Here is a 27,222-nt window from a genome sequence, read left to right on the forward strand (position 1 = left end):
TTCTTAATAAGCCTTGGTTTCTGAGGAGACAGGTGTAATTATTGACTAGGAAGCAAAAGGCCTTGGTTATCCAATTATTCAGCTAGAGGAAACTTCTGTTTATCTGTAACTGGATTTCAATCAAGCAATTTGTTAATTTAGAGACAGTGGGAAGGTAAAAGAGGTGATGCAAGATAGATTAGTGCAGCCATTGTCTGCTTCCAAATGTGTGACCTGAGTGGGACCTTCTTACATTATATGTCAATGATTTGGATGACGAAATTGATGGCTTTGTTGCAATGTTTGCAGATGTATGAAGGTAGGGGCAGGTAATTTTGAGGAAGTAGAGAGGCTACAGAAGAAGTTAGATTTGGAGAAGGGGCAAAGAAATGGCAGATGGAAAACAGTGTTGGGAAGTGTATGGTAATGCATTTTGGTAGAGGAAATGAAAGGATTGACTATTTTCTAAATGGAGAGAAAATACAAAAAACTGAGCTGCAAGTGGATTTGGGAGTCCCTAAAGGATAATTTGCAGGTTGAGTCTGCGGTGAGGAAGGCAAATTCATTTCAAGAGGACTAGAATATAAAAGTAAGGATGTAATTTTGAAACTTCAATTCTGCTCCTATATCTTATGGTCTTATTGGCATGAGCAAGCAGCTCTCAGCTGTCCACAGGTTAACGTATGCACGCTCGCACACACACAATCCAGTTTGCCTTCCACTGAGCGAATACTGGAGAGCAGAGCTGACAGGAGTGTCCAACCCCCGACCCAGTGATAAGGTGAGCCACAATAAGCCCTGACTATGGAACGCTAAAAATCTTTGCAAAGCTCTGCTCCAGTACTCCAATGTGTCAGTTGTTCAATGATTGAGAATTCACCTGACATTTGGAAGCTTTCAAAAATGACTGAAGATAATCAGAAGAACTCCACCATCTGCAGGCACCCCTTAAAGTTTCACTCAACCTGACTAGGAAATACAGTATCTCGCCTGTCCTTCACCATTGCTGGGTCTAAATCCAGGAAGTCCTTCCCCAGTTTGACTGTGAGGTTACATTACCTCAGTAGCTGCAGTAGTTCAAGCAGGTGGCTTATCAACACCTTCTCAAGGCCATTCGGGAAAAGAAATGCTGGTCTTACCAGTAATGCTCAGGTTCTGAGTATAAATTTAAAAGGTCTCATTCTTTCCTTTCTTCCTTGCAGCACAAAACTTCATGAAACTAAGTGAGCTCCAGCTCAGCACAAGATCTGAAAATAAATACAACAGTGTAAATATTGAGAAATACCAGCAAGCTCTTGCTTCAAGATGGATTCTGAATGGAGACCTGTGCTGGGAAATTGGTCAGTAAGTACAGAGTTTTCATATTTCCATAGGAGTTCTCAACATATCGGCAGATGCATGTGGAAAATCTGGCAGTGCAGATTTTCTATTTAAAGAGGTTATCTTTCACGCCTCCCTTTAACTAATATTAAATGAAACTGGTGATACTCTGAATAAGACTTTACTGAGATGACTAGAATTAGGCAAAAGCATCCAGCAGGTCAACAGACTTGGAGGAAGACGGGATAATGCTTTCTCAATCATTTGTCGGTTTCTACTGGGGCAGGTTCAGTAGAAATTTAAATCATAATTTTAACCTTGACATATCTATGAATACCTCTATAATTAATAAATATTTGATACATGCAGAACAGTAGAACTGGACTCACATGCACAAACTACCTCTGCGTGAGCTGAACTAATGCTTTTGCTATTTCGTTCCTTACGATAACTTCCTTGAATACTTCCTCATTTCACATGCATTGATTGTATCTGTGGCCTTCTTTTCAGTTGCCCCCCGCCTTCCCCAGGCTTCTGGACTCCATATTCTATGTAAGATAACCTGTAAGATGCTCCATTTTCAGAGTGCAAACTTCTGTTTATCTTTATCTTATTTTGTAAAGGATGTTGGGAAACAAATATTGTTGGGTTCAGACAGGCAGTAATCTGGCCCTGCAGAGGCAAATTTTGGACAGTTAGGTCTGTTAGCTCAGTCTAAGATTTGAGAACTAAAGACCAAATGCTAAATAACTGTCACTGTTAGTGAACACATTCCAATACAGTTGGCTCTTCGTGCAATAAGTATGTTGAAATTCAAGATAACCGAGGCACACTAGAACCAAACTAGTAAAGCTTCCCTCAATTTGCCTCTTTAGTTGTTCAAATTGTCAAGTTGTTCTGCTGGGACCAGACAGCATCAATCAGAATAGAAGGAGAAGTGAGTGAGTATGTGAATATCATGAGAGGAGTCAGGCAGGTTGTGTCTTTTCACCAGACTTATTCAACCTGTATAGTGAAAATATCTTGAGAAGTATCAAAGACATCAAAGGATTCACAATTGGAGGCCATAATATAAATAACATCAGATATACTGATGACATCATACTAATAGCTAACTCAGAAACAAAATTCAAGAACTACTCACTATAGTGGCAGCAGAAAGTAATCACAGAGGCCTCTTAATCAACACCAAGAAGACAGAAAGCATGGTCATCTCCAGAAAGACAAACATCCCACAATGTGTGATCAAGATTGGAAATACAAACATCAGACAAGTCAGCAAATTCAAATATCTTGGCAGCCTAATAACAAGTAATGGCAGGTGCGACACAGATATCAAGTACAGAATAGCAATGGCGAAAGAAGCTTTCCAAAAAATGAAGACCATATTAACAGACAGAAAGATGAACACGTACACTAAAAACAGAATACTGCAGTGCTACATTTATTCTATCCTGACTTATGGAAGTGAATGCTGGACCATTTCCTCAGCAATGGAAAAGGGACTAGAAGCAGCTGAATTATGGTTCTACAGGAGAATGTTAAAAATATCATGGACCACACACACATCAAATGAAGTTCTCAGAAGAGCCCAAGCAGTTCAATCACTCAAACCAACAATAAGAGAAAGACAACTCAGATTCCTAGGACACATCATGTGGAAAGATGAACTAGAAAAACTCATACTCTCTGGGAAGATTGAGGGGAGCAAACCTCGAGGAAGACCTCAGCTTATGTACATCAAAAGCATAGCCAGGTGGCTACACAGCGAGGAAATGGAAGTCATCCAAAAAACGATGCATAGATCTATATGGAAAACCATGGTCACCAAAGTCCGCATCGGATATGGTACCTAGACAGACAGTTGTTCAAAGTCTGAACCAATTTGTTGTTCTAATGGATAAATAGGCACCTTACTTTCATAGTTTGAGAAATTCAGAAAGGGAGAGTATGACTAAATGGATTCATAAGTAAAGGGAAAAATGCACCCATATAAAGCCTAGAAGCTCAAGTCATTCCAAAGGACATTCATGATCAGTCAAATACTTCGAAAATACTGAGTGTTGTATCACAGGCAATGCCCATATCAAGGAATAATCTGAATTCCCAGTTATTTTTATTAATTTTAATTGAAGAATAAGTATTGATTTGTGGAACTCCTCTGCATTGTGAAAGATGCCACAGATTTTTATGCCTAACTGAGTCAGAATCGGTTCTGAACATTACTATATTGGAATGTTTCATGACTGAAAGAAGATAAAACTCTCAAAACTGCACTAGCATTTTAGTCACAATTGTTTCTATGACTCTGTTAACAGGATTAAAACCTCTTCCGGATTAAAAATAAGAGTATCACTAAGTCAACGCTGCTTCCTAGGGAACGTAGATTTTAATTTTATAAAATGATGTCATTTTATATTATTTAGAGATACAGCACAGTAACCGGCCCTTCCAGTCCATGAGCCTGTGCACCCAAACACACCCATATGACCAGTTAATCTGCTAACACTTATGTCTTTGGAACGTGGGAGGAAACCAGAGCACCCAGAGAAAACTGGCACATGCACGGGGAGAACGTACAAATGCCTACAGACAGTAGTTCAATTGAACCCAGTTCACTGGTGCTGTAATAGCATTATGCTAACCACAAGGCTACTGTGTTGCCCCATGTCAAATGTAAATAAATTAACTAGATGAAGCACGTTAACTGTCTTTTGGCTGCCATGTTTGCCTTCCTTTTTATGTCCTACTCCCATTTATGCACAGCTGACACCGAACTGGGCACAGAGATTTCTTTTTGGTCCAGCCAAATCATGCCCAGGTACAAGCAAATCCCACACCACCAGGTTCAGAAACAGCTCCTTTCCTACAGATTCCAGAACCAATCTGCACAACCTTAACCCAACATCAGCAACAAAACATGATAGAACACCTCTTGTACTACCAAACTCTTTCTTGGCACTTTTATTCTGTCTCCCTTCATTCTCTTGTTTGATTTATACTTTGTATGTATCTATGTACCTGTGATGCTGCATAGGCAAACAAGTTTTTCATTGTATCTCTACCTCGCCACTTGTACACATGACAACTTGTACCTTCCACATATTGTATATCTTCCGGGCAAGAGGGCGCCAGCAAACAACGATTCCTCAGGTGACATCTTCCAGATAGTCAATCATTTCAGTTTTCCTACATCTTCTACTTATTCTTTGTATCTTAATTTTGTTTTTGAAGCTGTTGGAGCCTGTGACTTACAGTCTGTAGTTCGATCGAGTGAGCTCGCGCTCTGCTGTCCCCGAGGAAACTCTGGGAGACAAATGTGAGTGTGAGCTACCACGAGGAGAAGCTCAGAGCTGAGAGGAGGGGGCATGACCACCTACATTTCTCGCTGATTAAAACATCGAGGAAGATTGACACAATGAGGGAAATGTGGAGGAGAGCGAGCAGTTCTCAGGGAGGCCGGTGGTTCACGTCCCTGCCCTCGGAGGGGCCGCTGGTCCAAGTCCCTGCCCTTGGAGGGGCAGCTGGTTCGAGTCCCTGCCCTCGGAGGGGCCGCTGGTTTGAGTCCCCGCCCTCGGAGGGGCCGCTGGTTCGAGTCGGTGCTCTCAAAGGTGTTATCGAAATTCTGGGATTTATGGGTTGGACTGTAGTTCATATTGGCCTCTTTTGGTTCTGTTTTTTTTCATGTTCTCACCCATTCTTTCTTGTTGCCGATTGGCAGGCTGGGAGTTTGGGGTTTGATGTTCTTGTTTTTCAATGTGAGTGATCTGTTAGTTTTTGTGTGAGGGAGGTGTTGGGGGTGGTCTGCGGTTTGTGAGTTGTTTTTTCTTTTTCTTTTTATGTGGGGGTGGGAATTGATGTTTTTCTTGATGGTTTCCAATATTTTATGGCTATCTGGTATGTATGTTGTATTCTGCATAAATACTTTGATAGTAAAATAAACTTTTGAACTTGACTTTTGTAGACTGGTCATTCTTCACAAGATGCTTAGACAGACCATGACATTTTAGAGGGAATCAAAGGCCTTTCTCTTCCTCATTTAACAGACGTTTACTTTCCATTGTCGTCCCAATGAGATGTTAATTCTGGAACTTCTGTCATAAGACACAACTATTAGTGTCTTTTCTTATCATTATCAAGAAAATAAAATTTTCTAAAATGTTAAAATATCATAAATGAAAAATAAGACCCTTTGCATATAGACAATACCAAAATAAAGATTTCTAAATAATTAATATATAGAACATCCTACTACAGTACTGTTTCAACAATTGTGCTCCCAAGTTCATAGTGGGATCATAGAACTCACAAAAGGTCAAACGTTTTTTCAGAAGTATATTGACTAACTGTATATTAGACACATGGTGTGCAATTGTGACAATTGTCATTTGGAACATTTTTCCTTCTTAAGCAGTGTCTCAGCATCAAGGATGCATGACTTCCACTCTGGCTCTGTGGGATCTGACGATCTATTGTTAGATCTAAGATCTTGATTGTTAAACTTCCTTTTCCTCAATGAACTGCAGGCTATCTTGGTGCATTGAAGCTGATGATGACTTTTATCTATGTCTGCCTTCGCTGAGATTGGCTCCTAAGACAATGAGAAGCACTTTGTTTTCAAGGGCACAGCTGTGAACCTTTATTGTCAAAGAGTAATGTTGGGCATGTGTTGGCACATGGCCGAGTGGTTAAGGCATTGGTCTAGTGATCTGAAGGTCACTAGTTCGAGCCTTAGCTGAGGCAGCGTGTTGTGTCCTTGAGCAAGGCAATTAACCACATATTGCTCTGCGACGACACCTGTGCCAAGCTGTATCGGCCCTAGTGCCCTTCCCTTGGACAACATCGGTGGCATGGAGAGGGGAGACTTGCAGCATGGGCAACTGCCAGATTTCCATACAACCCTGGAAACCTTCCAAGATGCAAATCCATGGTCTCACGAGATTAACAGATGCCTATTAATGTTGGGCATGAGGGCTGGTTGGCAGGGGATCTTCACATGTTGGGATATTGAGTGACCCATTTGGTGAATCAGCCAATGAGGTCTTTGAGATCAGCATACTGCACCTCAATTACTGATATTAAGCTGAAATGGGTTCTGGTCTGTAGTTACCATAGGTTGACTGCTTTCCTGTTAGTTCTGAAGATTAGCTCCATGCTTGTGGAAAGTTTCTTGGAGGTGAGGCATGGTATTCTGGTGAAAAGTGTTGAACTGACACGATGCTGATGGCTATGAGTTTTCACTGAGATTATATCTGTTGTGGACCCTTTGGTTAGGATTATGGTGTTAATGCCATTAAGAAGCAAACATTAAAATGGAAAGGAATTTCTCTGGGCTCCTGAATTTTAGGAAAGTGTTCCACAGTTCCTCCTGATTGACAGGGTTGAAGAGGGTAGATACTCTATGTTGGTTGATGCTACTCTCTGCATTTCCCTTGGCATTAGTGAGCACCTCGTTTGGATGTGGGCGGAGGGGGTGGGTTGGAATTAGAGCACCTTGGGGAAAACCCACATAGTTGCAGTGAGTAGATGCAAGTTACACACAGACACCACAAAAGGTTGAAATTCGATTCATGTCCCTGGATATGTGAGGCAACCATGTTAACCCATACACCATTGAGCTGCAGATCCTCTTCATATAGAAAAAAAAAGATGCAAAGAACACAGGAAGCTTCCAGTCCAAGAATGCTTGCATTTACAGTTAATGAGTATCTTGACCTCCTGGTCATTCTTATCAAAGTAGTCCTACTTCTTCTTGTTAAAGAAACTAAGAGCCTCTTCACAGGTGACAATTATGATAGAGTTCAGGTCAGCCCGTACTGGATCCTGTTGGCTAGGAGTCAGCAGGTTATCTGTGATGAGCTATCATTGTAGGCTTCTTGATATATCAGATGCAAGTCTTCTGTTGACACTGGTGTTTTGTGAGGCCAAGCTGAGGAAAATAATGAGAGGATTAGGAAGCTGTCAGTTCAGCAATCATGGTTGAGTGATGCCAACATGTTGTCGGTCCCTTTTACAGATGATGATGTAGTCTAGAAGGTGCCAGACCTTGGTGCTGGTCTGTTGACTTCAACACCAGGGTGGGAAAAGACACAGCCCACCGACAAAAGTCATCAGCATGGAAAGAATGGGGAAAGCTAACTCAGGAATGGGTCATCTTCTGCATAGAGCACAACCATGTCATAATGATCACCTAAGACATCCAGAACCGTGCCCAATTAATCTAATGACCAAAAGGCCACAAGACAAGGTACTGTGCAGAAGTCATAGCCACATATATATAGCTAGGTTGTTGTACTGTAGTAATTTTACGTATTGCACTGTACTGCTGCTGCAAATATAAAACAAAAACATGACAAATGATTCTGATATAGGTCTCTATTGTGGACTGAGAGTGGGAAGGGGCAGGGCGAGGGGAATCACAAACAAGAGAAAATCTGCAGATGCTGAAAATCTGAACAACACACACAAAATGCTGGAGGAACTCAGCAGGCCAGATAGCACCTATGCAAAAAAGTATAGTCGATGTTTCGGGTCGAAACCCTTCGGCAGGACTGAAGAAAAACAGCTGAGGAGTAGATTTGAAAGGTGGGGGGAGAGGAGAGAGAAATGCTAGGTGATAGGTGAAACTTGGAGGGGAGGGATGAAGCAAAGCACTAGGAAGTTATTGGTGGAAGAGACAGAATGTCATGGTCCGGTCCGTTGACTAATCATTTCAGTTAATTTCCTTTTCCCCGTGTCCCACTGGGCTCCTTGATTAGGGCACCTGATCCTCATTCGAATCGGCAGCTTAAGAACTCCAGCTTACATCTACTCGCTGCTGGTTTGTCACTGTAGCCAGGGCAGCGATGCATCTTCCGAGCTGCCAAAAATAAGGGGCTGTCTTCATGAGCTTCTCCGTGTCAAGATACGTATTGTCTGTTGTTGTTTGGTTTAGTCGTCTCGTTTCCAGCTGAGTAGGTCCAGCCATTTGCCACTACTCAGAGTTGGGTATTCTGTCTCTTTATGTCCCAGTCCAAGTTCAGGCTCTGTGTTCCAGTCAAGTCCAAGTCCATCTCCATGTCCAAGTCAAGTCCTAGTCCGTCTCCGTGTCCAAGTCAAGTCCTAGTCCGTCTCTGTGCCTGTGTCCTGCACTTGGGTCCGCTGCCTCCTGCCACACATTGCAACACAGAAGGCCATGGAAGAAAGAAGAAGGGGGGAGGAGCACCAGAGGGAGGTGATGGGCAGACCAGGAAATAACATGAGAGAGGGACAAGAGGATGGGAAATGGTGAAGGTAGGGTGGAGGCATTGCTGGAAATTTGAGAAATCAATGTTCATACCATCAGGTTGGAGGCTACAGCATATAGGGTGTTGTTCCTCCAACCTAAGTGTGGCCTTATCCCGACAGTGGAGGAGGCCATGGATGGATATATCGGAATGGGGCGTGGATCTAAAATGGGTGGCCACTGGAAGATCCTGCTTGTTCTGGCGGACTAAGTGTAGATACTCGATGCAGCACACTCCCAATCTATGTCGGGTCTCAGCGATATACAAGAGGCCACACCGGGAGCACCGAACACAGTATATGACCCCCCAACAGAGTCACAGGTGAAGTGTCACCTCACCTGGAAGGACTGTTTGAGGCCCTGAATGGTAGTGAGGGAGGAGGTATAGGGGCAGGTGAAGCACTTGTTTTGCTTGCAAGGATAAGTGCCAGGAGGGAGATCAGTGGGGAAGGATGAATGGACAAGGGAGTTGTGCAGGGAGCGATCCGTGTGGAAAGCAGAAAGCGGAAAAGTTGGGAGGGAGGGAAAGGTGGGATCCTGTTGGAGGTGGCAGAAGTTTCAGAGAATTATGTGTTGGACATGGAGGCTGGTGGGGTGGTAGGTGAGGACAAGAGCAACCCTGTCCCTGGTAGTATGGTGGGAGGATGGGGTAAGAGCAGACGTGTGTGAAATGGAGGAGATGCGGTTGAGGGCAGCATTGATGGTGGAGGAAGAGAAGCCTCTTTCTTTGAAAAAGGAGGACATCTCCTTCGTTGTAGAATAAAAAGCCTCATCCTGAGAGCAGATGCAGCAGAGACACAGGAAGTGACAGAAGGGGATGGCATTTTTACAAGTAATAGATTGGGACAATGTATAGTCTAGGTAGCTGTGAGAGTCTGTTGGGTTATAATAGACATTGCTGGATAAGCTGTCTCCAGAGATAGAGACAAGGAAGGGAAGTGTTGGAACGGACCAGGTGAATTTGAGACCAGGTGGAAGTTGGAGGCAAAGTGGATGAAATCGAAGAGTTCAGCATCAGTGCAGGGAGAGGGGAATCATGGTTGGGAAAGAGGGAAGGAAGAGGGAAGAGAGCAGGAAGCACAAGAGGGACATTCTGTATTGATCAGTAAACTAATTGTTTGGAAGCAAATGACCTTGCCTGGTGTCTTGGGGCTGGGTGCGTCTGCACCCGTGCCACCCCCTGTCCCTGGCACTCCTTCACTGCCACCTGTACCACAGCCACTCTCCAGCACTCCACCCTCACCATTCCCAACATCCTTTGCTCCTGCCAGATTTACAAACTTACTCTGCACTCCATGTTGACAAGTGCAGTACTGTACAAAATTCTCAGCCACCCTAACTATATACACTTTTGCACAGTACTGTAGGTGCAGAATTAGGCCATTCAGCCCATCAGGTCTGCTCGACCATAACTGATTTATTATTCCTCTCAACCCCATTCTCCTGCCTTCTTCCTATAACCTTTGAACCCCTTACTAATCAAGCTCCACTTTAAATATACCTAATAACATGGCCTCCACATCCATCTGTGGCTAACACTCTCAGGCTAACAAAGTTCTTCCTTAACTCTGTTCAAAAGGGACATCTTTCTCTTCTGAGACTGTGCTGTCTGGTCCTAGACTCTCCACATTCACTCTGTCTAGGCCTTTCAATATTCAACTGGATTCAATGAGATATCCCCTCATTGTCTAAACTCCAGCGAGTACAAGCCCAGATCTATCCTCATACATTGGCGTTTTCATTCTCGGGGACCATTCTTGTGAATCTCCTCTGGACCCTCTCCAATTCCAGCACATCCCTCCATAGATAAAGGGCCCAAAGCTGCTCACAATACGCTAGGTGCGGTCTGACCAATGCCTTATAAAGCCTCAGCATTACATCCTTGCTTTTGCATTCCACTCCTGTTGAAATGTGTTCTAACATTGCATTTGTCTTCCTTACCATCCACTCAGCCTGCAACTTAACTTTAGGGAATCCTACACATAGATTCCGAAGTCCCTCTGCACCAATGATTTCTGAATTTGCACCCCATTTAGAAAATAGTCCATGCCTTTATTCCTGCTACAGAAGTGCATGAGCATACACATTTCTACACTGTATTCCATCTGCCACTTGTTTGCTTTGTCCATTTTCCATATCTGTCTAAGTCCTTTAGCAGACTCCCTGCTTCCTCAACATGCCTGCTCCTCCACCTATCTTCAAATCATCTGCAAACTTGGCCACAAAGTCATCAATTCCTTCATCCAAATCATTGACATATAATGTGAAAAGAAGCAGTCCTAACACCGAACCCTGCAGAACCCACTAGTCACCATCAGCCAACCAGAAACGGCCTCCTTTATTCCCATTCTTTGCCTCCTTTTATTTCCTCAAAAAATTCCAACAGGTTTCTCAGAAAAGATTTCCTCTTAAGGAAACCATGCTGACTTCAGTCTATTTCACCTTGTACCACCACGTACCCTAAAATCTCATCCTTAAAAATGGACACCAACATCTTTCCCAGCTCTAAATTCAGGCTAGATGGCCTATAATATCCTATCTTTTGCCTCCCTCCTTTCTTAAAGAGTGGAGCGACATTGTGATTTGCCAGTCCCCTGGAACCATTCCAGAATCTCGTGATTCTTGAAAGATCATTATTGATGCCTCCACAGTCCCCTCAGCTACCTCTTTCAGAACACTTGGGCCCATCTGGTCCAGGTGACTTAATTATCATCAGACCTTTAAGCTTCCCAAGCATCTTTGCCTTATTAATAGCAACTGTACTCACTTCTGCACCCTAACATTCTAGAATTACTGACGTATTGCTTGTATCTTCCACAGTGAAGAATGACACAAAATACTTATTTAGTTCAACTGCCATTTCTGTGTCCTCTATTACCACTCCAGCATTATTTTCCAGCTGTCTGATAACCACTTTTACCACTTGTTCTATATCTAAAAATATTTTGATATCTTCTTTGATATCATTGGTTAGCTTACTTTCATATTTCATCTTTCTCTCCTTATGATTTTTTTGGTTGCCTTCTGACGGTTTTTAAAAGCTTACCAATCCTCTAACTTTCCACTAATCTTTGCAATACGTATTGTATGTAATATCTTTTGCTTTTATGCTCTCTTTGACTTCCCTTGTTAGCCATGGTTACCTCACCCTCCCTTTGGAATATTTCTTCTGTGGGATATCTCAATCTTGCACCTTCCAAATTACTCCCAGAAACTTCAGCCATTGCTGTTTGGCCATCATGCTGCTCGTTTCACCTTCCAATCATCTTTGACCAACACCTCTCTCATGCCTCTACTGTAACACTTATCCTTCTGATTTTAGCTTCTTCCTCTCAAACTTTGTGGTGAATTCTGTCATATTGTGATCACTGCATCCTAAGGGTTCCCTTACCTTAAGCTCCCTAATAAAATCTGGTTCATTATACAACATTCATCCCACAATTGCCTTTTTTCTTAGGGGGTTCAATCTGTTACAATGTGGCATTGGGGGCGGACCCAAGTGCAGACACGTAAGTAGCATTAACAGAAGTATGTTTATTAATAGTTGCCAGGAAAGCCGGGGAGTGAGGATAGAATGCTTACGCGGAAGAGGATGTGGGACAACAAACAGGAGGAGCTCGGACACGGAACCTAGACTTGGACTAGGGCACAGAGCCTGGACTCAGACTTGGACTTGGAGCCGGAGCCTGGACTTGGACACAGAGCCCGGACTTGGACTGGGAGCATGAACTTGGACTCAGACTTGGACCCAGAGCCTGGACTTGGACTTAGACCCGGACTTGGACCCGGAGCATGGACTTGGACTTGGACCCAGACTTGAACACAGAGCCTGGACTTGGACCCGGAGTGTGGACTTGGACCTGAAGCCTAGACTTGAACTTGAACTTGGACCCAGACCCAGAGCCTGGACTTGGACTTGGAGCATGGACTTGGATTCAGACTTGGACCCGGAGCCTGGACCTGGACTTGGACCTGGACCCAGAGTCTGGACTTGGACTTGGACTCGAGCCTGGACTTGAACTTGGACTCGGACATGGAGAGACAGAATACTCAACTCAGAGTAGTGGCAAATGGCTGGACCTACTCATCTGGAAATGAGGCGACCAAACCAAACAACAACAGATAATACATATCTTGACACGGAGTAGTTCATGAAGCGGCAAATGGCTGGCAATCACTCAGATGGACACGAAGAGACAGAATTCCCAACTTGGAGTAGCGGCAAATGGCCGGACCTACTCAGCTGGAAACGAGATGACAAAAACCAAAAAATGACACTCCATTTAATCAGCCAGCAAATCTCAGTCGGACATGAAAACAACAGAATTCGCATCTTGACTTGGAGCAGTGGCAAAACGGGCGGCAACTCAGCTGGACACAAAAATGACTGAATTCACTAAGCAGCCACAGGCACCGAAGCAACATAGAGTCCATGATTCTTGGCAGCTCCGGGACGAGCATAGCTGCACTGCCTACAGTGACGAACCAGCAGTGAGTAGATGTAAGCCAGAATTTTTATGCTGCCGGTTCGAATGAGGATCAGGTGCCCTAATCAAGGAGCCCAGTGGAACAGAGGGAAAAGGAAATTAATTGAAATGAGGAGTCAACAGACCAGACCGTGACACAATTACAACTGCTCTAAAAAGCTATCTCTTAGGCATTCCACAATCTCCTACTCTTGGGATCCAGCATCAACCTGATTTTCCCAGTTTACCTGCATATTGAAATCCCCCAAGACTGTTAAAACATCACCCTTTTTACATGCCCTTTTAATCTCCCATTGTAGCTTCTACCCTACATTCTGGCTATTGTTCAGAGGCCTACATAAAACTCCCATCAGGGTCTTTTTACCCTTGCAGTTTCTTAACTCTACCAACAAGGTTTCTATATCATCTCTTTCTAAGGAGTTGATTTCATTTTTACCAATAAAGCCAACCCACCCCCTCTGCCCTCCTGCCTGTCCTTTCAATACAATGTGTATCCTTGGATGTTGAGCTCCCAACTATGATCTTCTTTCAGCCATGACTCAGTGATGCCCACTGTGTCTTACTTGCCAATCACTTTCTGTGCTACAAGATCATCTAATTTCTTTTGGGTGCTGCATTCAAATATAACGCCTTCAGTCTTGTATTCATCACCCTTTTCAATTTTGCCCCCATGTTACAGGAAGTTAAATTCTTACCTCTTTCTAAACTACACACTGCATCTACTCGTATATCAACTGCCCCGTCCTCTGAGCTATCTTTCTGGTTCATATCCCTCTGTTAAATCATTTTAAACTGTCTCCAACAGTTCTAGCAAACCTGCCCACAAGGATATTGGCCTCCCTCAAATCCAGGTATAATGCTTCCTTTTTGTACAGGCCATACCTTCCCCAGAAGTGATCCCAATGATCCAGAAATCTGAACCCCTGCCCCCTGCACCAATTCCTCAGCCACACATTCATCTGCCAAATGATCCTATTCTTACCACCACAGGTGTGTGGTAAAGGCTGCGATCCAGAGATTACTACATTTGAGATTCTGCTTTTCAACTTTCTACCTAACTTCCTGTAACCTCTCTTTAGGACCTCATCCCTTTTCCTACCAATGTCAATGCTACCGGTAGGTACCATGACTTCTGGCTACTCACCTTCAGGGTGCTGTGGGGGGGCCGTCCCTGACCCTGACACTTGGGAGGGAACATCCCATCTGGTTGTCTCTTTCACACCTGTAGAATCTCTCGTGCAGCTATAGTTATCAGGGAGACTGGAGGTCTGCCAGAGTTCCCACGTCTCACACAAGGAACATACCATCAGCCATGGGCCCATTCTCACTGCACTAGTGATGTGCTAAAAGATAAAGAAAGACAGAAACTTACCAGAAACCTATCTAGAGCCTTTGCCACTTCTTACCCAAGCCTATTAAGCAAAAGCTTGACCACCCTAGCACTGTCCACTCACACAATAGCTGCTCCCACAATTGCCACTCTGCTTAAACCTAACTTATTTTATTGGCCTTTGCCAAGTGCTTAATAGATAGTTATAAAACCCACAGATTGTTGCTAAAAGTTCAGGAAAGTGGTTATAACATAATCACAAAAGCCAAACTTAATTGATATTTGGCAGGGTTATATTTACAGTCAAGCAAGTGGTTCAAGCTTAAGAAAATAAAATAAGACTTTTACTTCACTTTCACTTTTTCCGACCGCCGAGATAGCACAGCTCCATAGCCAATAAAGTATATTATGAAATGTAGCCAATGCTGGTTTAACAAGAGCGGAAAGAAACAATAACCCTCTCCATGTAGGCTCGACAATGAAATACCTTATCAATATATTACCTCCTTTTGACAAATTGCTTTAGATCTCATTGAAGATTTTCGGCAAGTGCACAACATATCTGAATCAAACTCTATCAAAACCGATTGTGCGCTAAAAGATTTCAGAATAAACGGGTTTGAGGTTAAACCACCATCTCGGGATCACTCCCCACCTGGGAAAACAGATGCTATTGTACGTCCAAGAACCACATCGGAACTCCAGCTGCCGCTGCGATCCAAGTTTTTCTTATGTTAGGAGTTGGCTCGTTAAAAACGTAATTACAAAGGTACTTTAATACTGATTTGTATCCAACTACATGTTGCTGTGAAGGTAGCGCCAAAAAGTGACAGGCGTTAAAGTAATCTCACGCTATTTTTTCTCGAGATTTCTCAGGGCTGATATGGTGCATGACACTTAATAAATAAAAACATTGGTCTTTTATTATCACAGGGCCCGCCAAAAGAACGTGCTTTGATGGCCGAATGCCGTTTTACCTTACGGTATGTTTTCAGCAAACTTCAAACTACTCACGCAGAACGGACATCATTCTATTTCGTTTACAGTAAAAGTTAACGGGAAATGGAAACTAATAAATACAAACGAATGTCTTTTTAAAAAAATTCTCGACACTGCGCATAACATGGTGCACCTGAGTTTACATTCATTTGTTCCTCCAGGAAATCCTTCACACGTAGAGCCCATTCACTGAAACAGATTTCAGAAATTTCATTGATAATTAAATTGACGCAAGCTGAAGAGTAACAATAGTAAAATCTGTTTTCTTTTAAGGAAAAGAAAATGTTAACCAGAACCACTTAAGTCCAATAACTGACTGTAATGTAAAATGATACATATGCCTATCTGGCTGGTTGCAGTGTGTAAAAAAACACTAAACCACAATATTGCAGATCGAACTAGCCTCGGGCTATTCTGGCAGAGCTCATAAACCGGTTGTTTATGGGCTTTCCTATCAGTCTAACTTTATTTTGCCTTTAGTGAAGAGTGCCCAATTCTATATTTTCCATAAGTTCCGGGTAAGAATTGAAAAGCTCCGTATCCGATAGTCATTGTTTGCTTCATTGCCTCGAGAATTTTAGTTGCGATTGAATTTTGAAAAGAACGCTTTAGTTCAATAGTTGATCAAATTGCAATCAGAACTTCCGCTTCATGCAAAGTTCTATAAAGCAACTCAGCTGTGGACTGTTTGCTTAATAATCATGTGGATCGAAAAGTTTTGAATTTATTTTGAATTGCACCTTATAGATGCTTGATTTTTTTAAAAAATCAGCGCTAGATTTCAATCTGATATATATTGCATTCTAGAACCTGGTCACTAGTTAGATATATTAAAATGTATGTGCGCCGGTTCTTATGTTCTGTGGAATGTATTCACTATTCTGATTTCTGATGATGTTAAGCTATTTTGAAATTGCTTCTCTTGTTCCAAAACTAATTTCGTTTTTCTTTAATCTTGTATTTGACATTCCCTGTGCGAGTTCAGTTCAGCTATGATCGGAAGCCCCATGGCGCTGAGATCTCCGGGTTACGTGTACCAGGTGGAGCCTGAAGGTTACGACAGTTTGTTGGAGAGGATAAGTTTCCCGGACGCGCCCTGCGTGCAGGTGGCTCCGTCATTCCCGGCCGATCTGTCCGCGCTGCAGTCGGGCACCGAGCCGCCCCGACTCCGGCACCCCGACGAGATCTCGCTGCTGTCTTTCGCTGATCATGCCTATCCCGATGCCTTCGGCAACGACGCCTTCTCGGGCTGGCACTACTTCCCTCAGATGCCTCTCCAGAGCCCCTTCACTGCTGTCTACGACTACTCGTACGAGCCCGCCTTCATCCGCAAGCGCAACGAAAGGGAGAGGCAGCGGGTGAAGTGCGTGAACGAGGGCTACGCCCGGTTGAGGCAGCACCTACCGCAGGAGGTGGCCGAGAAAAGACTCAGCAAGGTGGAGACGCTGAGAGCCGCCATCAGCTACATCAAAGAGCTGCAGTCTCTGCTCCGGCTGCACGGCGACTACGTGGAGAGGCAGCCGGCCGGGAACGCCGTTTCCCAGGCAACGGGTGCCCTAGAAGCAGGCACGGACAACCACTCCGCAAACAGGGTGACTGCAGACCCGAAGGGGTAACCGGGGGCAACGAGAGGATCAGCCGGGCAAAGGGCAGAAGCGCCGTGCCTCTGATCCCACCGGAGGAGGAGACAGGATACTGTACCAGGAAATACAAGATCAGAGGCAGCGGGCGAATTCCTGCCGTACCTGACAACGGAAGATTATTTTGCAGTAATTTATGGCTTTAAAGCCAATTTCACTGACAATAATACGCTATTTGGGAACAAATTCAAGAACTGGTCAGAGCAAATTATTTAAATAACACAGAAGAAACGAGCTCACTTCGCCACTTACATACCTGAGATTGGGTGCTACTTTATTCCCAGGTCTGCGGCGTGTGGGCATTAATTTTAAATGAGTGATTTTAGCGCTCTGTACTTGTTTCCTATCAGTGGTCTGAACGCGGCTGAGAAGTCAAGCCTGTGAGCCTGGGCCGCAGCTCAATACTTGATCCATGATCCCATGGCTTCTTGGAGCAGTTAATCACACCCTCCCCTCCTTTGATGCTTCTCGTGCCCGAATATCCGTTATTCTCAAATATGAACACCTCTCTCATTTCATCACAACATTTCTGAATTAAAAACAAAATTTCCCATTCTTTACCCCGTGTAATTCACAAGAGTTTTCCAGTACTCACCCTATAAAACCCTCTCAAAATTCTAATTCTTATCCTTCCAAACGCAGTAAGTCAATTACCCCTCATCCCTACAATCAATAGCAAATCTACGGCACGTTTATCAATTTAATCTTCCTTGGGTCCGGAAACCAAAACTGCCCACAGTACTCCGGGCGAGAGTTTACCAAAGTTAGATATCTTTATCCTTGGCTACAAGTCCGTTACAATAAAAACCATTGTGTAAAACACCTCTTCGATTGTTTGGCGTGCCATCTACCAACTTCTTACCTAGAGCATATCATTTCCAACAGTACTTACTGGGTTCTCGCCAACTTAAAACAAAATACATTCAATAGCTATTCATCACGCTGAAACAGGAAACTCGTTCATCGTTCCACCGTCTTTTTGTGCGCTCCTTTAATCCGACTCTTCTCGCCCATCTCCGAGCTCATTTCCCCGTCGAGCTTTCCACAGTGAACAAAAATACACACTATACGCTCCGTTAAGAAACACAAAGCTCTGCATTTTTCTTTGGATGTGGTTTTAATCATTAAAATTAAATGGGGACAATAGACAGCACTTTATAATCATAACAACGATGGGGCAATTGTTTCTTATCCTATTGGTCTGCTTTGTTCTTCATTTACTCCAGGAGCTAACAAAATAGTTTGGAACACATTGCACTGAAGTAAGTCATGACAAGAACCCATCATGGCCGATCAGACAATCAATATGGAATCAAAATGTGAAGAGAGTGGGACGCCTTAAGTGAAAATTGAGGCTCAAATAGAGAACAACGTTTCCTTAATCGTTGCCTTATTAGTGGAGAGGGTAGTTGTGGAATAAATTTTACTGTACTAAGGAACGGGGTTAGTTCTGTTGCAGACCTTCAACGTTATTGAATTTTTTTGGTGGTATATTTTTCCTTACTAAAGCTTCGATCCCAGGTCGATTGCGAATCAATACCTGGCTTTAAAAACGACTTGGTTTTATTGATAAACACACACACAAAATGCTGGTGAACGCAGCAGGCCAGGCAGCATCTATAAGAAGAGGTACTGTCGACGTCGACTGCACCTCTTCCTATAGATGCTGCCTGGCCTGCTGCGTTCACCAGCACTTTTTCTGTGTGTTGCTTGAATTTCCAGCATCTGCTGATTTCCTCGTGTTCGGTTTTATTAATCTACTGGTTTATTTAACAGCAACCGAGCAATGTTGATACAAAAGCCCGTCTGGAATTTATCTGCCATAGAAATGACTGCAGGTCAGAAATGTCCAACAAGCCCACGAGTCATATGGTTGACGGTAGTCCTCTTAGAATTAATAACATAGTGCAAAACTGGCATGTGCTTTCTGAAATCCAACTGGCTTTAGTCTCAAATGCTTTTCTGTTATCGTTTCACTGCTTTTGAAATACATTGTTATTTGTTAATCTAATTTATAACGCTTCAACTGGACTACCATTCCAGGATTATATTTGAAATTTGATTATCATGTTTATTGAAAATAATTGTCATCAATAAAGAAATCTTTATTTGCACTAGAACCTTGTTTAATACCTGGAAACCATCCGCGCGCGCCTATGTTGAATTACGCTAACTTCTATGAAGTTTTGCATTTAAAATTACTCTTTAAAACTATTTTTGTCAAAAATATTTCCTTTAAGGATTGAGAAATTGTGCTAGAAGAGATTATTATCACCCGTTTATTCAAGACATCAGTAGGATTACCATTCATCTTAATCAATTGCTGCGATACAGGCCCGAGAGTCGTAATTAACTCTGGGAGTTTTGTGGCCGATTAATATCGACTATATGGTCCGACCTCTCACACTTTAGAAATAAAAACATGAATCATGGCGTGAATCGCAAACAAATGGTTCAAGGTGACTCGTACATTTATTTCGTATAATTGACAATTATTATGAAGAAAGTAACAACAGAATGCGGGGTTCATCCTGCCAATAACCCCTCTGATCTTCCTAAACAAGTAACAGTTGGACGAACCGCAATATTCTATAAATTCTTTATTAAAATAATTGCTTTTGGAACAATTAACCAAAATAATTTAAGCATTGTGTTATATTTATAATGTTTGCCTCTGGCAAAGAAGGAACATTAGCTTCATATGATAAACGTCTCCCAATTCCTGAGGCAAAACTTCCTCTGCTTTATATAATTGCGAGGATGTTACTTGTTTTCCTAACACCAGAAGGCCAAAAATATTTTAAAATATAGAGTCGCACGTTTGTTTAAAGAACAAATCGGTTTTCTGTTGTCGTAAATACCATTTTAATGGTTTCGAACATTTGGAATACGATATACAATATCGTTTGAGTTGCGAACAGAGCGGTGTTCGATAATAAATATTTTGTCATAGAGTATTTTAATAAACTTATTTCAAATATAACATTGAAAGAACACAAGCCAAGTTGAAGGCATTGATGGTTAAATAACAGGCTGCCAACAATGGAAATGATTCTTGAATTAGTAATGAAGAAACTAATTTGTTGATTTTAAAATCCATAAACGGCGATAAATAACGGAGGCAGAAATGAAAGTTTTGGAAAGTGTGCAGCACGTAACATCGTGGCAGGTTAGATGGTGACCCAAGCGCCTGATGTGGGATAGGACCCCGAGAGCATCTCGGAACCTGTTCGTGGAACGTGAGCGGGTTGCTTCATCTGCTTGATCTGAGTAAGCAAAGAATGAATAACTCCGGAGACATGCGAAGGACAAAATTCGTTTTTACAGCCAAGAGCTTGTTGGGCCACTGGTTATATTCATTTTGGGTTCGTCAGCCAAGAAAACACGGCCTCGACATTCTTTGGAAAAGTTATTAAGGTTCATAACAGGTTTTCTAGGATGGTGTCAGGGACCGAATGCATGAATAGCTTTATCACTGCACACTATTTGAGAAGGGCTTTCCACTGGGGTTGAAAGAGAAAATTAAGTTTTACACTTATGAATAAAAAAGTGTTATATTTCTTTCTTGGAGAATGTTACTGGGGATAGAAGCGGTCAAACATAATTCACAACAATGTTTAGAAGAGGGATATGGATAAATCTTCACTTGACGATACAAATTAATGGGGACACCGTGGACAAAGTGCTGTAAAATTCCACTAATCTAATCTAATCTACTCTCAAACTGTTCCGGTGATTCTCAGCAGGACAGTCTGCAGAGGCGCAGTCACTAAATGAAGGATTCTTCGGTCATCGAAAGCCCTCTCCTTTTGGTTTATATTTTCTTTAACTTCGTCCGTACGGGTAATCACCGATTTAAAGTGAGTGTAGTGTCTGATGACAAATTTAAACTGTTGAAGTCTATGGTCGGAGTATCTGCTTCATTTAGTTTGTTTTTTGGAACAGCGCGTGTAAAATGCATCGGATGGGGTTCGATCGAGAATTTAGAACCCACGCACTTCAACCTCGTTTGAGGACACATGGGAATTGGGCGCAAACCAAAACGCGCGTCGTGGTCTTTCCGAAGCTCTCATCGGCTGTAATCGCGGGTGTGACCCAAGAGTAATAAACTCTTCTCTCAGTTGTATATCCACTACATCTTGCTCTTCACAGGATCAGAGAATCAACCCGACAATACATAATCCGCCGAAGTTAACTAAATAATGTCAGTAGAACAAATAAGCGCTAGAATCCCTTATAAGACTAGACTCCCATGTACCGAGGTCAGAGTCCGAAAGTTAGAAGCCCAGGCTTGGTTACACACTCTCAGTATCATTGAAAGGGCACGGTGAAGCAGCCGCGCTGGAATTGGACGGAGGCTGATGTCATATCTTCCAAGATCTTCTTGGATTCGTTGCAGGAACGATTTTGACAGAAAGTTAAGAAGAAATATTTTTCGTAAAATACAGGGGACATAACATAGAAACATAGAAAATAGGTGCAGGAGTAGGCCATTCGGCCCTTCGAGCCTGCACCGCCATTTATTATGATCATGGCTGATCATCCAACTCAGAACCCTGCACCAGCCTTCCCTCCATACCCCCTGATCCCCGTAGCCACAAGGGCCATATCTAACTCCCTCTTAAATATAGCCAATGAACCGGCCTCAACTGTTTCCTGTGACAGAGAATTCCACAGATTCACCACTCTCTGTGTGAAGAAGTTTTTCCTAATCTCAGTCCTAAAAGGCTTCCCCTTTATCCTCAAACTGTGACCCCTCGTTCTGGACTTCCCCAACATCGGGAACAATCTTCCTGCATCTAGCCTGTCCAATCCCTTTAGGATTTATACGTTTCAATCAGATCCCCCCTCAATCTTCTAAATTCCAACGAGTACAAGCCTAGTTCATCCAATCTTTCTTCATATGAAAGTCCTGCCATCCCAGGAATCAATCTGGTGAACCTTCTTTGTACTCCCTCTATGGCAAGGATGTCTTTCCTCAGATTAGGGGACCAAAACTGCACACAATACTCCAGGTGTGGTCTCACCAAGGCCTTGTACAACTGCAGTAGTATCTCCCTGCTCCTGTACTCGAATCCTCTCGCTATAAATGCCAGCATACCATTCGCCTTTTTCACCGCCTGCTGTACCTGCATGCCCACTTTCAATGACTGGTGTATAATGACACCCAGGTCTCGTTGCACCTCCCCTTTTCCTAATCGGCCACCATTCAGATAATAATCTGTTTTCCTATTTTTGCCACCAAAGTGGATAACTTCACATTTATCCACATTAAATTGCATCTGCCATGAGTTTGCCCACTCACCCAACCTATCCAAGTCACCCTGCATCCTCTTAGCATCCTCCTCACTGCTAACACTGCCGCCCAGCTTCGTGTCATCCGCAAACTTGGAGATGCTGCATTTAATTCCCTCATCCAAGTCATTAATATATATTGTAAACAACTGGGGTCCCAGCACTGAGCCTTGCGGTACCCCACTAGTCACTGCCTGCCATTCTGAAAAGGTCCCGTTTATTCCCACTCTTTGCTTCCTGTCTGCCAACCAATTCTCTATCCACATCAATACCTTACCCCCAATACCTTGTGCTTTAAGTTTGCACACTAATCTCCTGTATGGGACCTTGTCAAAAGCCTTTTAAAAATCCAAATATACCACATCCACTGGTTCTCCCCTATCCACTCTACTAGTTACATCCTCAAAAAATTCTATGAGATTCGTCAGACATGATTTTCCTTTCACAAATCCATGCTGACTTTGTCCGATGATTTCACCGCTTTCCAAATGTGCTGTTATCACATCTTTGATAACTGACTCCAGCAGTTTCCCACCACCGACGTTAGGCTAACCGGTCTATAATTCCCCGGTTTCTCTCTCCCTCCTTTTTTAAAAAGTGGGGTTACATTAGCCACCCTCCAATCCTCAGGAACTAGGCCAGAATCTAACGAGCTTTGAAAAATTATCACTAATGCATCCACTATTTCTTGGGCTAAAGAGTCAGCGGGTAAAGATTTGCGAGATGAAACCATTTATCAGCAGCTGTTGAACTGGATATAGAGATGAAACCATGGATTCTGCCTATTTGTTTTTAAAATTTATTATCATTATGCAGGATTCTGCAATATAGTCAGATCAGTCATGATCTTATTGAATGGCGGGGCAGGCTCGGCAGGGCCAGATGACCTACTCCTGCGCCTATTTCCTATATGAGATTGCCTGTTTATTCCTCTCCATAGATGCCGCCTGACCTGCAGAGTTCCTTCAGAATTCTGTGTGATGTTTGTATTGAATGTTTCCAGCATAGTTGGAGAATTATACTGTGTAGAACATTTGGCGCCACCCAGTGCCTATATTTATTACACAGAATTTTATTCAGATGTTAAGCCCCTGATCCTTCAATGCTCTTTTTTCCCATAGTTGACCAGAGGTTGTACTTGTTGCTTTGAAGGTGGTGGTGAAGTTCAGTGCTGATGTCTGCCTCTCCTGAGAGAGGAGCTCAAAATATAGGAAGTGAACTATACTTTCCAAAGTCTAGCTTTAATCTATATGATTGGAGGTCCATGTTGTAGACCTGGAAAAAGTTGGTAAAGGATCTTTATAATGCAGGTGTTGGGTGTGAGCCATGTTGTCTGGTAGTTCTCAGTGCAGTTTCTTGCAGGTTAACCTCTGAACATTAGGTAAACCAGAGCCCTCTGCAGACAGCAGAGGTCCTTCTGCAGTTGTACAGGGCCCAGGTGAGACCACACCTGGAGTATTATGTGCAGTTTTGGTCTCCAAATTTGAGGAAGGACATTCTTGCCATTGAGGGAGTGCAGCGTAGGTTCACGAGGTTAATTCCCGGGATGGCGGGACTGTCACATATTGAAAGATTAGAGTGACTGGGCTTGTATACACTGGAATTTACAAGGATGAGAGGGGATCCGATTGAAACATATAAGATTATTAAGGGATTGGACACGCTAGAGACAGGAAACATGTTCCCAGTGTTGGGGGAGTCCAGAACCAGAGGCCACAGTTTAAGAATAAGGGGCAGGCCATTTAGAACAGAGTTGAGGAAAAACTTTTTCACCCAGAGAGTTGTGGATCTGTGGAATGCTCTGCCTCAGAAGGCAGTGGAGGCCAATTCTCTGGATGCTTTCAAGAAAGAGTTAGATAGAGCTCTTAAAGATAGTGGAGTGAAGGGATATGGGGAGAAGGCAGGAACAGGATGAACAGATTGTGGATGATCAGCCATGATCACAGTGAATGGTGGTGCTGGCTCAAAGGGCCGAATGGCCTACTCCTGCACCTATTGTCCATTGTCTATTGTCTACTGACTGAATTCAGACGGGCTTAGTTCCAGAGTGTAGATACTGTTGGCCAAACAATTTCCCATTAGTTTTGAAGCTTCACTCCACACCCAGGGTAACTTTGTTGGAGGAGAGTAGACTGTGATGAGAAAAGCTGGAGGGAGTATAGAAACAGTGATGCAGCCTCGTTTGACACTGGTCTTCACTGAAGTTAGCTCTGTTGTAGACCTATTGATACAATATGGAGATAATTTCTAAGAGAAGCCAACTTTGGGGAGGTCCCTGCAGGTCAATGGAGTCAAAGGTTTTAGTGAGGTCAAGAAGCCGTATGTATGCTGGAAGGTGCTGCCTTTGCAGTTGTCACGCAGTGAAGATCATGTCCATCATGGCTCCAGATGAACACAATCCAAACTGCAATCTAGGCCCTTAGAAACAAAATCGATTTACTTCCACTCTTGTTTTGTAGCTTCTTCCGTGACCAATGTGACCATTATGGGAATGGCGCACCTATCCATAGGTGAGGCAGGGATCTTGGGTAGATATGCAGTTTAGGAAGTGGTGTACTCTCTCCCCACCCCCCACAATTTCCACTGACCTTTCATTTCTTGCTGATCCATGGACAAGAGGTTTATGGTACCATTCAAATGCTTCTGCTCCACTTCCAGAGGACACGGACCAGGAATTTCATTAGTCAGTGGGGATGTTGCATCTTTGCCAAGGAGATTTTGAGTGCACCCTGTAAATCTTTTCTTCTGTCAATTGGCAATCTCTACTTGTGGCAGAGCTCAGAAAGGAGTACAACATCAGTTTCCAGAATCTGGTGCTGGGCATGGACTATCCGACACACATGGAATACTAAAAGGACTCAGCAGGCCAGGTCAGCATCTATGGAGAGGAATAATCAGTCAATACTTTGGACCCAGACCTAAGTTACAGGCAACATTGGGGGGTTGTCCCAATGGGGCCGGATCTTTACTTCTCCTTACAGAACAGCTTTGTGGATTGGCCTTTGCTTTACCAGGCATTATAAACAACAGTAAAGAGCTACACACTAATGATCCCATTTACATCCTCATTCACAAATGAGCATCATTCAGATTGGTGGCAAGCAGCAATGATGTAATGAAACAACAAAACAAATTGATGATGTTAGAGCAGTGGATGTGGTGTATATGGATTTTGGTATGACGTTCAATAAGGTTCCCTATGGTAGGCTCAACAGAAAGGCAGAAGACATGGATTCCAGGGAAAGCTGGCTGCATGGATTCAAAATTGGTTTGCCCACAGACGGCAGAGGTTGGGGCTTAGAATTGGTTTGCCCATAGATAGCAAAAGGTGGAATTCAGAATTGGTTTTCCCATAGACGGCAGAGGGTGGGATTTAGAATTAGTTTGCCCATAGACAGTACAAGGGTGGGAATAGATGGAACATATTCTGCCTGGAGATCCATGCCTAGTGGTGTTCTGGTGCCCCTGCTCTTTGCTTTTTATATATATATAAATTACTTAGATGAGGAAGTAGAAGAGTGGGTTAGTTTGCAGAGGACACGAAGGTTGGTGGTGTTATGGATAATGTAGGAGGGTGCTCTAGGTTAATTACATCGATAGGATGCAGAGCCGGGCTGAGGAGTGGCAGGGTTTAGGGTTAGGGCTTAAGGTTAGAAGTGTGAAGTGATACACTTTAGAAGATTCAACTTGAAGACAGAATATTGTGTTAATGGTAAGATTCTTAACAGTGTGGGGGAAACAGAGGGACCTTGGAGTCCATGTCGATAGATCTCTCTAAGTTGCCATGCATTGATAGGCTGGTTGAGAAGGTGTATCGCCTGTTTGCCTTCATTAGTCAGGGGACTGAGTTCAAGAGCCACGGGGTAATGCTGCAGCTCTATAAAACTTGTTAGACCTTATTACAGGAAGGATTGGGTTAGACTACATGGTGCATTGTGTTCCACCTGGTTCCCTCATTATAGGAAGGATGTCGAAGTTTTAAAAAGGGTGCAGAGATGATTTTACCAGGATACTGTTTGGATTATACAGCATATCTTAAGGATAGAGTAGCCAGCTGGTGGCATAGTGGCATCAGCGCTGGACTTCGGAACGAAGGTTCACGAGTTCGAATCCAGCCGGCTCCCTTGCACACTGTCCATCTGTGCTGGGTTGAGCATCGAGCTAGCAACTCGGCCTCATAAAAATAAGAAAGTCTACTAAAAAAACGCCGTCATGATGGCATCCCAATGACTCCATTCAGAGTTAAGGGCCGCCTTCTTCTTCTTTTTAAGGATAGAGACATTGATCGTGAGACTAGCCAGAGGCTTTTTCCCAGGTCTGAAATGGTTAACATGAGGTGGGCATAGTTTTAAGTAGGTACAAGGGGGATGTCAGAGGTAAGTTTTTCACACAGAAGACTGGTGGGTGTGTGGAATGCTCTGCCAGTGATGGTGGTAGAGGCGGAAACAATAGGGTCTTTTAAGAGACTCTTTTATAGGTATATAGAGCTTGGAAAAATAGAGGTCTATTGAGTAGGGAAATTCTAGGCAGTTTCTAGAGTAGGTTAGAGGGTCGGCACAACATTGTGGACCGAAGGGCCTGTAACGTGCTGTAGATTTCTATGTTCTATGTTCAAAGGTAGTTGATTTTTACAAGACGTACATGGAATGTACTGCCAGGGGTGGTGGTAGAGGCAGATAATAGAGACATTTAGGAGACGCTTAGATAGGTACATGGATTAATGAAAAACGGAGGGCTATGTGGGAGGCGAGATTTAGATTGATTTTGGATAGGTTAAAAGAGTCGGCACAACATCGTGGGTCGAAGGACCTGCACTGTGCTGTACTGCTCTATGTTCTTCTATGTCAGACTCAAGATGAATCGCAGGCGCAAGAGCTCAATCCAATTTTCTGAAGGGCAAATCTTCCA

The 27,222-nt window shown here is 43.3% G+C and overlaps 1 protein-coding gene and 1 long non-coding RNA gene across 2 annotated transcripts in view; one reads left to right on the forward strand and one right to left on the reverse strand.

Annotated features, from left to right (window-relative positions):
* The window catches only part of LOC134353671 (uncharacterized), a 34,359-nt gene that overhangs the window by 6,558 nt on the left and 579 nt on the right, over positions 1-27,222 (reverse strand). The window contains exons 2-3 of the long non-coding RNA XR_010019650.1: positions 24,903-25,192; positions 1,119-1,226 (exon numbers count right to left, since the gene is read on the reverse strand). This is a non-coding gene — a long non-coding RNA (uncharacterized LOC134353671). The remainder of the gene's footprint in view (positions 1-1,118; positions 1,227-24,902; positions 25,193-27,222) is intronic.
* LOC134353670 (achaete-scute homolog 5-like) lies at positions 15,070-18,588 on the forward strand. The gene has a single exon (XM_063061869.1). The coding sequence runs from the start codon at positions 16,372-16,374 to the stop codon at positions 16,993-16,995; it is 624 nt and encodes a 207-aa protein (XP_062917939.1). The 5' UTR covers positions 15,070-16,371; the 3' UTR covers positions 16,996-18,588.

Source organism: Mobula hypostoma, chromosome 11 (assembly GCF_963921235.1).
Source record: "Mobula hypostoma chromosome 11, sMobHyp1.1, whole genome shotgun sequence".
Taxonomy (NCBI): domain Eukaryota; kingdom Metazoa; phylum Chordata; class Chondrichthyes; order Myliobatiformes; family Myliobatidae; genus Mobula; species Mobula hypostoma.